Raw genomic sequence first — 14,137 nt, 5'->3', positions numbered from 1 at the left:
ATATATATATATTTAAATTTAAATTAGAAACAAGCTTGTTTTACATGTCAATATCCCAGTTCCCTCTTCCTCCCCTCCTCCCCTGCCCCACACTGATCCCCTATCCCATCCTCTTTCTGCTCCCCAGGGAGGGTGAGACCTTCAATGGGAGATCTTCAAAGTCTGTCATATCATTTGGACCAGGGCCTAGGTCTTCCCCTGTGTGTCTAGGCTAGAGAGTATCCCTCTATGTGGAATGGGCTTCCAAAGTCCATTCGTATACTAGGGATAAATACTGATCCGCTACCAGAGGCCTCATAGATTGCCCAGACCTCCTAACTAACACCCATGTTCTTGGGGTCTGTATCAGTCCAATGCTGGTTTCCCAGCTATCAGTCTGGGGCCCATAATTTCCCCCTTGTTCAGGTCAGCTGTTTCTGTGGGTTTTTCCAGCCTGTTCTTGACTCTTTTGCTCATCACTCCTCCCTCTATGCAACTGGATTCCGGGAGTTTGGTTCAATGTTTAGCTGTGGGTGTCTGCAAAGAGATAACATTTAAGTAGTCTGTCTCAATGTATTTCAGGATATTCTTAAATCAATGTATAGTGAAAAAAATCCTAATAGTCACCAGTGACATAGTTATTTATAACTTTTTTCGCTTGAGTTAGTTTGTTGCTTGTTTGTTTGAGACAGGGTCTCTTTGGGCAGCCTTAGCTGGCCTGGAACTTACTATGTAGGCCCAGGCTATCCTAGAATTCATAGATATCTGTTTGTGTCTGCCTCTTGAGTGCTAGGATCAAAGGTGAGTGCCATCAGGACACCTTTTTTTTTTCCTTTTTTGATAGGCATCATTAATGTGTGTTTATGGGTGCTCGCGTGTCATGGTGCACTTATGGATGTTAGATGATAAATTGCAGGAGTTGGTTCTCTCCTTTCACCCTGTGGATTACAACTCAGGTCATCAGACTGGATAGCAAGCACCTTTACCTACTGACCCATCTCACTGGCCTTGAAAATTAGTTTCTTAAATTCAAATTGGGAGTGAGATTTTGTTTATATGCTTGATTGGTTTTGGGTATTCTTTTGTTGTTGGTTTGGTTTTGCTTTTTATGTTCACTTATTATCTGTGTGTGACGTGTGTGGAGGTCAGAGAACAACCTGCAGAAGCCCATTTTCTTGCACCCTATGTGTACTGGTCATCAAACTTGCATTGTCAGACTTGCTGACAAATACTTTTACTTAGTGAGGAATCCTTCTGGCCCTGGTTACTTTTTGTGACAGGGTCTTGAAATATAGCCAAGGCTGTCCTTGAACTTGTGCTCCTCTCTCCTCAGCTAGGCAAGTGTTGGGATGGCAGGTTTGTGTGGTTTTCTTTTTTTTTTTTTGGTAGTAAGGCTTTTAAAAAACTTACACAAGGAGTCACTGCTTCAGAAGTTTCTTAAGGGGGCTAGAGAGATGGCTCAACTGATAAGAGCATTGGTTGTTATTCCAGAGGACCTTGGTTTAATTCCCAGCATCCACATGGTAGCTCATAATTGTAACTCCAGAGTGCCCAACACCCTCACACAGATGCACATGCAGGCAAAAACCAATGCAACACATAAATAAAAAAGCTAATAAAAGGGGGAGGGGGTTCTTGAATTTTTGGAAAATAATTCAGCTCAGTGATGACAACTCAAATATAATTGTTATTGTCTTATATTAATAAATAATTCTGGATAATAATGGGTTTCACTGCAACCATTTTGTATCTGTCTATAATATACATTGATCATACCCCACCCCTTTCCTTAGCTTTTTATATAAAGGAGAATAAGTACTTAAATGAACTTTTTCTGAGAATTAGCATTTTGTTTTGTAGTCATGACAAATGCTGCATGCTTGTTTTTCACATTTTAGAAGAGGGTGAATTTTAATTTCCTAATTATAAGCTATATTCAGATTCACAACTTGTTTGTTTGTTCTTTCTTAAGGTGTCAGTTAAGATGAAGCAATACCAAGATGAGCTTTTGGCCTCATGTTTAACCTTTGTTCTGTCTTTGCCACATGACATCATTGAACTTGATGTTAGAGCCTATGTTCCTGCACTGCAGGTAGGTGTATTTTGTTGAGTATAACCTTACCTTTATCACCATTTTATTTACTAGAAAACTTAGAAATACCAAGATTAAAGCAGGGGCCCATCCAGCAGCCTCTGTTTGAACACTTCTTAGCTGGTATGCTTTGAATATCAGAGATAGCTCCGCTCCTCCTTTACAAACTGACCTGAGGATTAGTTCTTGCATGTAATGAAAGCCTGTAGCAAATCCCCAGCCATGGACCACTGTCCCTTGTTTTCCTCTGGTGTTTTGAACTATGCAAACTTACAACCTTTAGCAGTTTTTAGGGCCTAACAATAGAAACATATCAATTAGATACTGTAAAATAGAGCTGGAGAGATGGCTTAGAGGTTAAGAGCATTGACTGTTCTTCCATAAGTCCTGAGTTCAATTCCTAGCAGCCACATGATGGTTCATAACCATCTATGATGAGATTTGAGTCATCTTCTGGTATACAGGCAAAATGCAGACAGAACACTGTATACATAATAAATAAATCTTTACAAAACATTGGTTTCGGTTTTTGTAAGTCTTAAATTCCTGTTTTAATTTTTCCTTGTTTGTATTGGCATACCTATAGATGGCTTTCAAGCTGGGCCTGAGCCATATGCCTCTTGCAGAAATAGGTCTTCGTGCCCTGGAAGAATGGTCAGTTCACATTGATAAGTCTATAATGCAGCCTTACTACAAAGACATTCTTCCCTGTCTTGATGGATACCTGAAAACTTCAATCTTGTCAGGTAAGTTTTACAGAAATTGGGATGAGTATCATAAATAAAACTGTAGTCTGATAATAAAGTTGGATTATTAATATTTTTCCAACTTGTAAAGTTTTAATGTAGAATTTTCAAAAGGTGTTTGATTGGTTTTTCTTTTGTTATTTCTTGGGTGATTAATTTACTAATATTTTATAAACTGGAAAGAAACTGAAGCTTTTTTTTGAGATTATAATTTAATTACAGGATTTCTTCCTTTCCTTTCCTCCCTCCAAATCCTCTAATATGCCCCTCCCTGCTCTCCTTCAAATGCATGGCCTGTTTTTTCACTGTTATTGTATGTATATGTATGCATGTATGTATACTTGTATATTAAATATAATGTTACTTGTGTGTATGTTATCGTGGCTGACCACTTGGCACTGGACAACTAATTAGTGTGCTATTCCCTAGGAAGATCACTTCTCCCAGCTTTCCTAGTTGCATGTAGTTCTTTTTATAGGGTTGAGGTCACGTGTGCTTTTCTCTGTTCAGTTTGGTGTATTCATTAGTGTAATCTTTATTCAGCTAATATTAGGCCAGTCATGTTGGTGAAGTCCTTATGGGTGTAGATTCTGATATTGCTAGGACACATGATATCATAGCAAACTCCTCGATCCTCTGGCTATTACAATCTTCCTGCCCTCTTTTCCACAGTATTCCTTGACCCCTATATGTGGTAGTACTTTGTAGATGTATCTACTGAGACTGGGCCCCCAAATTCTGTATTATAACTGGTTATGGTTTTCTGTAGTAGTCTGTCTGTTGGAAAGACAAATTTCTTTGATGAAGGTTGAAGACTACATTTACTTGTGGGTATAAGGACAAATGTTTATAGATTGATATTAAGGATTATGGTGGATTAGTAAATTAGTGGTTATAGGATTCTCCTTTAGTAACATTGACTGCACTGACACTGATTATTTAACTAGTTGTATAATACCAGACATGGTAACCCTCATGTTGAGAAGGAGGGTCTTAAGTCCAATTAGAAGAACTATTGGTTACCTCCAAGGTATGCATACAAAGGGTTATCATGCCCTTCTGATTATTGATGTGGTTCATGATTGTCATAGCTGGGGAAGACTGTTGATTGCTTTCTTCCTTTGAAAACCTGGATGGTGCCTTCTGGTACTATGAAAGCTAGTCCTCAGAGAGAGACTGTTAAGGTCAATTCCAACTCAGGAGTCTCTGGACCCTGTTTCTGAAGTACATGGTGTGTTTAGCAATAGGGACTTACCGTCTACCTCTGTGTGAGAGTAACCAAGGGGAACAACAACAGACTGTATGTTTTTGGAGTGTCTTGGACAGACTTGACAAACAGTTCAAAAGAGGGCTTCTTGGATGGATCTGGTATTGTGGGTTTTGGTAGGTGGTCTTTGGCTCTTAGAGGGAACATGATCAGTTCAGATGAGAAAAGTTCATTAAAATTATATATGTTCCGGGCAGTGGTGACACACGCCTTTAATCCCAGCACTGGTGAGGAAGAAGCAGGCAGATCTCTGTGAGTTCGAGGCCAGCCTAGTCTACAGAATGAGTTCCAGAACAGGCTCCAAAGCTATACAGAGAAACCCTGTCTCGAAAAGCAATAAATAAATAAACAAACAAACAAATAAATATAAAATGAAACTATACATGTATAAGGTACTCAGAGTTATGTGTATTATAGTTTTTTTAAAAGGTAGTTAATAATATAATTCTTTGTAGCTTTTCCAGACATCCTTATTTTACCTACCTGCCTTATTCTCTCATATTTACTTCCGTCCCCTTTCCCTGAAGAGTCCTGCCTCATTCCTGTTTCCCCTCTCCTATCTCTTGTACTTTGCTATTTTCCTCTCTATTGTTCCCCAACATCCCTATTCTGGCAGTGACTCTCCTGGTTTCTGTAGTTACTACAGGCTGTGTACCCACACCTGAAGGTTTGGAGTTAGGAGCCTCCAATAACAGAGAATGTGACATTTGCCTTTCTGAGTCTGGTTATCTCACTTAATGTGATCTTCTCTAGTTCTTGGCAAAATTTTCAATTTTGTTTTTCTTTAGAGCTGAATAATATTTCATTTAAGTATCACATTTTTATTATGCATTTGTTGGTTGTAGGACATTTAGGTTGTTTCAGTTTCTAGTGACTATGAATAGAGAAGTAATGAACATTGTTGAGCATATATTCATAGTATAGAATGTTAAAGTCCTTTGAGCATGTGCTTGTCAGGGGTCATGAGAGATACAGCAGGTGTTAACTAGTGTTTAACAGGTGGACCCACCAGACACATGATTCCTGATGCGGGAGCCCCGCTTGGCAATGCTGTGGGGTCACTGGCAGTGGAAACCAGTTGCCCCTGTCTGTAACTTCTCTCGTGAGCCACTTTTCTTCCCTAAGAATAGCTTTGGGTGTTTCCTACTACTTGTATGTTTATCTCATGAAAATATTTAATCTGCTGGGCACATATATCTGTGGGTGGTCTATAAAATGACTTTTCATTTAGTTGTATAATTTTGATATATATAATATACTGGGGCATGCTTCATAACTGGATCTATTTGTTCCATAAGGACTGTGGACACTTAACAGCCTACCTTGTTCTCTTGCTCAGCCTACCTTGTTCTCTTCTCTAACTGCATACAATTAGTTCACTTTCACCTCAGAGAAAGTTCAAACTGGACTAGAGACTTCTTGTGAATAGATCATAAATTTGAAACCTTATAAGATCAGAGCTGCAGATTCCAACCAAGGTTACTAAGAAAAGCCCTGCCAGTTCTTTACTTGCCAGTCTAACAATAGATATGTGTTTCAAAGTTGTCATTGGGTACTGTGCCACCCACCTGTCTGGTCGATATTTTGCTCCGATGGCCTTGGATCTTTGTGTTGCCATGGTAAGAGGCTCGCTCAGGTCCTTATCTCAATTTAAGAATGCCCTTGACCAATGAGAAGCAACTCTTGTGATTTCCTTATCACTTCAAGGCTCCTGTAGGAAGAGTTTTTAGAATAGAAGAAGTGTGGAGAAGTTAGAAGTAGGAGAGGATTATTAGAGGAATAATAATAATAAGCACAGAGGGGATGTGCTTCCTGTTCCAAGCCTGGCGTTTGGGACTAGATAGGAATGAGTGGGAAGGGTGGATGTGATGTGTGTTGGTCCTGTGGGTTGGGGAATAGGTAAGAGGGATCCTGGCCTGAACCTAGAGCTCTTTTGCAATAAAGGGCATGAAGATCAGATAACTTTCCTTTCCCTTCGTGGTAGGAACATGGGATTCTTACGTTTTCAAGGATTTGATTATGAGGCTTGGATTGTCACAGATCTGTCTGTGTCTCTCCTGCCTGCAAAATGGTTCAGGGTCTTCTAAGTACAGGTTTGCCCAAGTCTAGTGGAGCTTCTTCTGACAGGTAGCAATATTCAGAAGACAGCTAATCTGAATCTTTTTTGTTATAGAATTTTAAGTTTTGAAATTGTGTTTTAAATAGCCAGGACTTTAATGTTTCTGTCTCACAATGTAGTGTGAATGTTGCTTAAAATTGTTTTTTTTTTTTTTTTTTTTTTTTTTTTGTTTACTGCCCATAGATGAAACCAAGAGCCACTGGGAAGTATCAGCACTTTCTCGGGCTGCCCAGAAGGGATTTAACAGAAATGTATTGAAGCATCTGAAAAGGACAACAAATACTTCACCAGTAAGAAATCCTTTGTTGTTCCTTTATCTTAAGTCATTGCAATACTCTGCTTGCTCCCTAGTACCAACTTCTGTCCTAGTTACTGTTCTGTTGCTGTCAAGAGACACCATGAACACAGCAACTCTTATAAAAGAAAGCATTTAATTGGGGCTGGCTTACAGTTTCAGAAGTGAGTCCATTTTCATCATGGTAGTGAAAGTGGCAGTACATAGGCAGACATGATATTAAAGAAGTAGCTGAGAGTTCTACATCTAGATCAGCAGGCAGCAGGAAGATAGAGACACTGGGCCTGGCTTGGACTTTTTGAAACTCCAAAGCCCACCCCCAGTGATACACTTCCTTCAAGGCCACACCTATTCCAACCAGGCCACATCTCCTAATCCTTCTCAAATAGGGTTACGCCCTGATGACTAAGCATTCGGATATATGAGCTCTTCGGGGCCATTCTTATGTAAACCACCACATTATTTTTATTTGATTGGTCTTTTTATGATAGTGGGTAACAGTTGTTTTTTTTCTTTAAGCATTTTATTTAGCATTCTTTGTGATGAGACAGGATGCAAACCTATACAGGCCTGTAGCCGTAAAAAGTCTGCCTGGCAGAACAACTCTTGGGATACTTTGAATTGTGTATTAAAATTCTCACCTTCTTTATGATCATTGTGTCCTAGGTTGCTTTCTGTTGGTGTGATAAAACACAGGCCCAACCTACTTGGGACATTATAGAAATCAGGCTCTTGAGAAACCAAGCAGCATTCAGACAGTTGGAGAACTCAGCTGAAATACCTATCCACATTGCTGTTTAGTTTCTCATACAACCCAAGACCACCTCCCCAGGGGTAACACCACCTACAGTGGACTGGGTCTTCCTACATTCAACATTTAGTCAAGAAAATGCCCCACAGATAGTCCATAGACCACTGCCATACAGCCAGCTTCTCAAATGAGGTTCCTTCTTCCTAGGTAATTCAGACTTGGGTGTTTGGCCAACCTTTTCCCTCAATGAATGAAGAAAGCCTGTCACTTCAAGGAAATAATCTCTAACACAACTATTATAATCAGCTTGATAGCTATACTTATATATTTTTTCTCATGAAATTTGTGATGATACCAACAAATGTAATTTTAGGCATCTGCAATGAAATGTGTCAATATTTGGGAAATCTGCCTTCTATAGTGAACCAGTATTTTCACATGAGCAATGCATGGTTTTAAAAACAAATCCATTCAAAGTGCAAGGTAAATGAATTTAGCATAATGGAGATTATCTAAAAGTTCATTGATTAGGCTTCACACTCTACATTGTATGATATGAAGGTTCATCAGTTATCTAAAATGATTACAAAATGCTACTTTTTCTTATACCTATATCCTGTGAGCTCTGTGATACCTCTGGATGAAACAAAAGCCCTTTGTACTAGCATGGAGCAGGTCCACTTGTTGGAGGGTTTTTGTTTTAAAAAACTAATTTTCATTAAGTATGTTGTTTTTAACATAACATTGGGTACTTTTTTTTTTAAGGTACCTGTTTTAAAGATTGAATTTCTAATACAGTATTTAGAAGTGTGACCCATGTAAACAAATGCTCTTTGGGAATCCTTGGTACTGTTTAAAAGTGTAAGGCTATTCCACTAATATTGGAGCTGCTGGCCTTGTGCTGGACCTCTACCTGCATAACTGGAAGAGATACAACGTTTTTTATGAATTCTCAGTAACAGCAATAGTGATATCGGGTAGTATTTAATTAACTATTAGGAGACAGTAACAATAGATATTTGTAGTTGGTCATTTTTGCTTTTCTACTCTTACTCTTTACTCTTTTGGCTCTTTTGCTCTGTTGGGAGCCCACCACCTAGCAACCAAATAAATCACACACGGAGTCTTATTCTCCCTTGTGCCCAGCCTTAGCTTGGCTTGTTTCTTGCCAGCTTTTCTAAACTTAAATTGTCCGGACTAGCTTTTGCCTCTGGACTTTTTCCTTTTCATGTTTCTGTATATCTTACTTTTACTCTTACTCAGTGCCTTACTGGATGCTTTGGTGGCTGGCCCCTGACAATGTCCTCCACTCTCAGATTTCTCCTCCTGTTTATTCTCTCTACCTTCCAGCCCCGCCTATCTTTTCTCCTGCCTAGATATTGGCCACATTAGCTCTTTATTAGACCATCAGGTGTTTTAGGCAGACAAACAGAGCATCACAGAGTTAAATGCAGCATAAACAAAAGCAACACATCTTTACATCATTAAACAAATGTTCCACACCATAAATAAAAGTAACACACCTTAAAATAATATTCTACAACAGGTATTTTTTCCTCTTCATTTTAGTTTTTAAAGTCATCTATCACATAAATGTACATATACATATTTTATACATATTTATGTATATATTTCCAGGATGAAGCACTATCTTTAGAAGAAGTAAGAATTAGAGTAGTACAAATTCTGGGATCTCTAGGAGGACAAATAAACAAAAATCTTCTAACAAGTAAGTGTTCCCTAAAATAACATGTAGATTCTATGTTTGTACTTGGAGTTGAATATATGCCTGTTTACTCGTCACCAACCTCTCCTGGAATGCTTCTGATGATTTCACAATCACTTGGACAGAGATAGCCAGTATTTAAAGCATTGTCACATACTGTGCCCAACTCATTATTATTGCCACTGTAGTAATGAACACCAGTTTGGGCTGCCACAAAACTAATTGATTTCAAATAGTCCTGTGTGGTCATATTCAGAATCTGAAATCATATCCACAGTGCAGCATTTGCTTTCTATTTTACATACGTCTTCTCTTTCTCTTCTTCTCTTTGAGTAGAATGAACAATGAAGCCCTGACTAACTGGCCTGGACCATGCTATACAGACTAATCAGGCTTCAAACTCACAAAGAGCTGCCTGCTTCTGCCTCCTGAATACTGGGATTGAAGTGTACAACCATGCTGGGCTTTCAAAAGCTTTTTAGTCTTTGCAGACACTACTTTCTGGCCTTTGTGTAAGACAGCCCCCACCAAAAGTAGCCACCATGGAAGAAGGCTAAATTCAATACTCTCTTTACTTTTTTTGTTTGTTTTGTTTTTCGAGATAGGGTTTCTCTGTGTAGCTTTGGAGTTTGTCCTGGAACTCTCTCTAGACCCGACTGGTTCTTTAGAAAAAAATTATTTATTTTGCATGTTTCGCTTGAATGGAGGATATATATCACATTCATGCCTAGTGTCCATAGGGGTCAGAAGAGGGCATCTCATCCCCTGGAACTGGAGTTACAGATGGTAATGAGGCATCATGTAGGTACTGAGAACTGAACACAGGTCCTCTACAAAAGCAACACCTGCTCTTAACCACTGAACCCTCTCTCCAGTGCTAAACTTAACATTTTAATATGTGAATATTTTTAGAGTGTTTTTATACTAGAAAAACTCAGCTGATTTTACTTTTCATGTTTAATATTAACTAGAGACATTTAGCTATTTAGGAAATTAGAACCTATACTTGGAAAGTATTTTCAAGAGGAAACTTTAGTGGTGCATGTGTGTGTGAAGGCCTGGGGCTGATGTCAGGGGTCTTCCTTGATCACTCTCCACTTAATCTTTGAGATGGGATCTCAGTTGAATGAAGGGCTCCCTGTACATCTAGTGTAAGTAGCCTGCTTGCTCCAGGTGTCTATCTCAATACTGGGGTTATAGGTAGGCTGCCGTGTTCACCTAATATTTACATGTAGGCTTGCAATCTGAACTCTGGTTCTCATACTTGCATGGATAACATTTTATCCACTGAACTATCTCCCTGTTTCCTTTAAAAGAGATTTGGTTTTGTTTTATTTTGTTTTTTGAGAAAAAGGTCCTAGGTAGCCTTGGCTGGCCTTCCAAGTGCTAGAATTGAAGATGTATGCCACCACACCTGGCAAAGATGAGACTTTCTTTTCATTGTACTTATTTTCTGTCATATGTTTTAAGTATCTCTGATTGAGTTTGGATACTCCTATTGAATATCAGTTTAGTTAAGTTAAATTTAGAAATAAGAGCCATAAGTGTCATATATGGATTTTAGACATAGATCTGGGGAGTGCCAGCCTTCAATCCTATGGCCAGAGAGTCTGGGAAACAGAAACTTTATTTAGTGGCTGATCGAAGAAGAGGCAGACTCCCTTGGTTAAGTACTGAGCTGAACTCAAGAAAGCCAGTAACAGAGAGGGAGGACTGATGATCAAAGGGATTAAGACTGGGCTGGTTTAACCCCCAGAAACAGCTGACCAGACAAAGGTTAACTCTTGAATCCCAGGCATCAGCCTGGGAAGCCAGCATGGGACTGATCAAGACCCCCTGAATCTGGGTGTCAGTGAGGAGGCCTAGGGAATCTATTGAGCCTTGGGCAGCAGATCAGTACCCATCCCAAGTATACACACGGACTTTGGACTCCCATAGAACAATGTGAGGTGCACTCTCACCCGAACTCTTGGGGAAGGGTCTAGGCCCTGCCCTATATGAAATGACAGACTATGCACACCCCCATGGAGGGCCTCACCCTCCCTGGGGAAATGAGGGGATAACGGGGGGGGGGGGAGGGGAGGGCTCGGGAGGAAGGGAGGGAATGGGAGAGGGACCTGGAACTGACTTGTGAAGCAACCTTGTTTCTTATCTAAATTTAAACTGGAAAATAAAATTTAAAAAAAAAGAGCTATAAGTGGTTTAAATAATCTTTCATATCTGAAGCAGAAAAAATGAAAGACAAAAGGCTTTAAAAATACCCTAATTTAATTAATGAGGTGTAAGAGGAAAGATCTTGAATGAAAAGCACTCTTCTGACATTTTCTCATCAGCTGCATCAGGAGAAAGGATGAAGAAGTATGTGGCCTGGGACAGGGAGAAGAGACTCAGCTTTGCGGTACCTTTCAGGGAGATGAAGCCTGTCATCTATCTGGATGTCTTCCTGCCTCGTGTCACTGAATTGGCTCTTTCTGCTAGTGACCGACAAACTAAAGTATTTGTTTTCCATGTCATTCATTTTTTTATAGTGTATAGCTTTAAAAAGTTAGTGTGTGTTGGTTAGGAAACAGATACTATATTTTAGCTATTCTATTACCATTACTTTTGAAATTTTTTAGAAGTAGATGTCATTGATGAATGAAAATGAAGTATAAATTACCACAATAATAACCTGGCAAAGCATTCATATGCCAGTTCTTTGTAACAGAAAATGTAATGCAAAGTATGTTGAAAGATGAAACTTGGTAGGAGTTTGATTATCTCCATAGCCTGGGAGATTGGAAACAGATAATCCCAAATGTTACCACTAATGTAAGCTTTTAATGTGCTTCTAAAATGTGCTTATTAAAGTATTATTTACAAATGAAGCCAGGATGTATCGTTCTAAACTGTGTGAAATATATTTCTTATGAATGTATCACTTTCAGAGTCTGACTTTTTAAATTTCAATTCTTAACTCTTGGATAAAGAGAGAATAGAAGCATTCATTTTATATAAAAGCTACTATTTCCATTTTTTTACTTTGAGTATGTAGTATTTACCCACAATAAAAGTTTTTCCTATTAATTGACTAAAATAAAGAAAAACCTTCAAAGTACCCCTTGGAAATATGGTAACGAAGCTTTGTTAAACTCGGACCTCTTAGGTGGCAGCTTGTGAACTGTTACACAGCATGGTTGTGTTCATGTTGGGAAGAGCCACTCAGATGCCTGAAGGTCAGGGCTGTCCTCCCATGTACCAGCTCTATAAGCACACCTTTCCTGTGCTGCTTCAGCTTGCATGTGACGTGGACCAAGTAAGTGCACGGTTAAGATCTAAGCAATTGCAAAACTACAAAAAGAATGTGATCTCAAGCGAACATCCATGTTAAGAGAATAGATACCATATTTGTCCTTTTCAGTCTGGGTCACCTCACTTGGGATGACTTTTTTCTAGCTTCATCCATTTACTTGTGAATTTCATGATTTCTTTTCTTCTTTTTTTTTAAAAACAGCTTAGTAGTATTCCATAATGTAAATGTACCACATTTCCTTCCTTCCTTCCTTCCTTCCTTCCTTCCTTCCTTCCTTCCTTCCTTCCTTCCTTTCTCTTTTAATTAATATACATTTATTCATTTATTTTATTTTTTGATTTTTCAAAACAGGGTATCTCTATGTAGCCCTGGTTGTCCTAGAACACACTCTGGAAACCAGACTGAACTCAAACTACGAGCTTCACCTCCCTCTGCCTCCCAAGTGCTGGGATTAAAGGCATACACCATTACTGCCTGGCACTGTTCACATTTCCTATATCTATTCATCTGTTGATGAACATCTAGGTTGCTTCCAATTTCTGACTATAATTCTGGGTGTCAGACTAGAGTGGCAGGTAAAATGGGTATGCAAATATTTCTGTAGTAAGATGTAGACCTTTGGGTATATGTCTAAGAATGGTATAGCTGGATCTTGTGGTAGATCTATTCCCAGCTTCCTGAAGAACTGACTCAATGTCCTCTTGGTGAATTTTTCTTTTGATGAATATGTCTTTTCTGCTCTTCTGATTAGATTTGGTTCAAAGTCTATTTTATCAGTTATTAAAATGGCTACACTAACTTTCTTCTTAGGTCCATTTACTTGTAATATTTTTTTTCTGTTCCTGTTTTCCTATTCATTCTATTTGTGTCTTTTTAATAGTATTGAGAGATATCAATAGCTAATTACTGTTGATTCCTGTTATTTTGTTTGTTTGATGGTGTGTGTGTGTGTGTGTGGGGGGGGGGGTGGAGATTCCCCTTTTGATTTTGCTGGCCTGGGATTATTTATTCCCTGTGATTTCTTGAGTGTAATTAACCTCTTTTGATTTGAGTTTTCCTTCTACCACTTTTTGTAGAACTGGATTTATAAATAGATACTTCTTAAATTTGGTTTTTTTTAATGGAATGTCTTATTTTCTCCATCTCTGATGATTGAAAGTTTTGGTGGATATAGTATCCTGTGCTAGCATCTGTGGTTTCTTAGAGTTTGCAGCACGTCTGTCCAAACCTTTCTTAGGAGGCTTTTAGAATCTCCATTGAGAAGTCAAGTATAATTCTAGAGGTCTGCCTTTATATGTTCACATTTCTATACATTTCATTTCCAGATTTTCATCAATTTGGGTTTTCTTTAATTGATTCTGTTTCCACTGTCAGCTCTTGAATGGTTTTATTCATTTCCTTCTGCTGTTTGTGTTTTTATATATTTCTTTTAAGAGATGTATTCATTTACTGTAATGTGAGTTTTCTGGTTCAGCTAGGTCCCGATGCCCTTCTCTGCCCAAAGAAACACACACAGAGGCTATATTAGTTTTAAAGCTGTTGGCTGGTGACATGGGCTTCTTCTTAACCCATAACTATTAATCTATGTATTTCCTCGTGGCCTTATCTTACTGGAGAATGGTCTAGGCCTGTTACTCCTCTGGCATCCTATATCATGTTGACTGCTCAGCCTGTCCACAGAGAGGAGAGGAGAGGAGAGGAGAGGAGAGGAGAGGAGAGGAGAGGGGGGGGAAGAGGGGGGAGGGGACAAGAGGAGAGGGAGATGTTTCCTGTTTGTCCCTGCTTGTACTCTGATTCTGCCCAGCTATGTCACTTCCTGCCTGGCCAATCAGCCAATCAGTGTTTTATTCATTAATCAATAAGAGAAACA

General features: G+C 38.9%; 1 protein-coding gene across 6 annotated transcripts in view; it reads left to right on the top strand.

The window, feature by feature from the left end:
* The window catches only part of Prkdc (protein kinase, DNA-activated, catalytic subunit), a 179,701-nt gene that overhangs the window by 25,512 nt on the left and 140,052 nt on the right, over positions 1 to 14,137 (top strand). For all 6 annotated transcript variants that reach the window (XR_005879028.1, XR_005879029.1, XM_040751223.1 and 3 more), the window contains 6 exons: positions 1,952 to 2,071; positions 2,658 to 2,817; positions 6,387 to 6,493; positions 8,888 to 8,978; positions 11,309 to 11,469; positions 12,121 to 12,270. Coding sequence is in view for 4 of the 6 variants with exons in the window: in XM_040751223.1 (XP_040607157.1) it covers positions 1,952 to 2,071; positions 2,658 to 2,817; positions 6,387 to 6,493; positions 8,888 to 8,978; positions 11,309 to 11,469; positions 12,121 to 12,270 (789 nt within the window). In the remaining 2 variants the exon portion in view is untranslated. The remainder of the gene's footprint in view (positions 1 to 1,951; positions 2,072 to 2,657; positions 2,818 to 6,386; positions 6,494 to 8,887; positions 8,979 to 11,308; positions 11,470 to 12,120; positions 12,271 to 14,137) is intronic.

The sequence above is a fragment of the Mesocricetus auratus genome, unplaced genomic scaffold (assembly GCF_017639785.1).
Source record: "Mesocricetus auratus isolate SY011 unplaced genomic scaffold, BCM_Maur_2.0 Super-Scaffold_100008, whole genome shotgun sequence".
Taxonomy (NCBI): Eukaryota; Metazoa; Chordata; class Mammalia; order Rodentia; family Cricetidae; genus Mesocricetus; species Mesocricetus auratus.
Note: the sequence above shows the minus strand (reverse complement) of the source record. Positions and strands in the feature narration are given on the sequence as shown.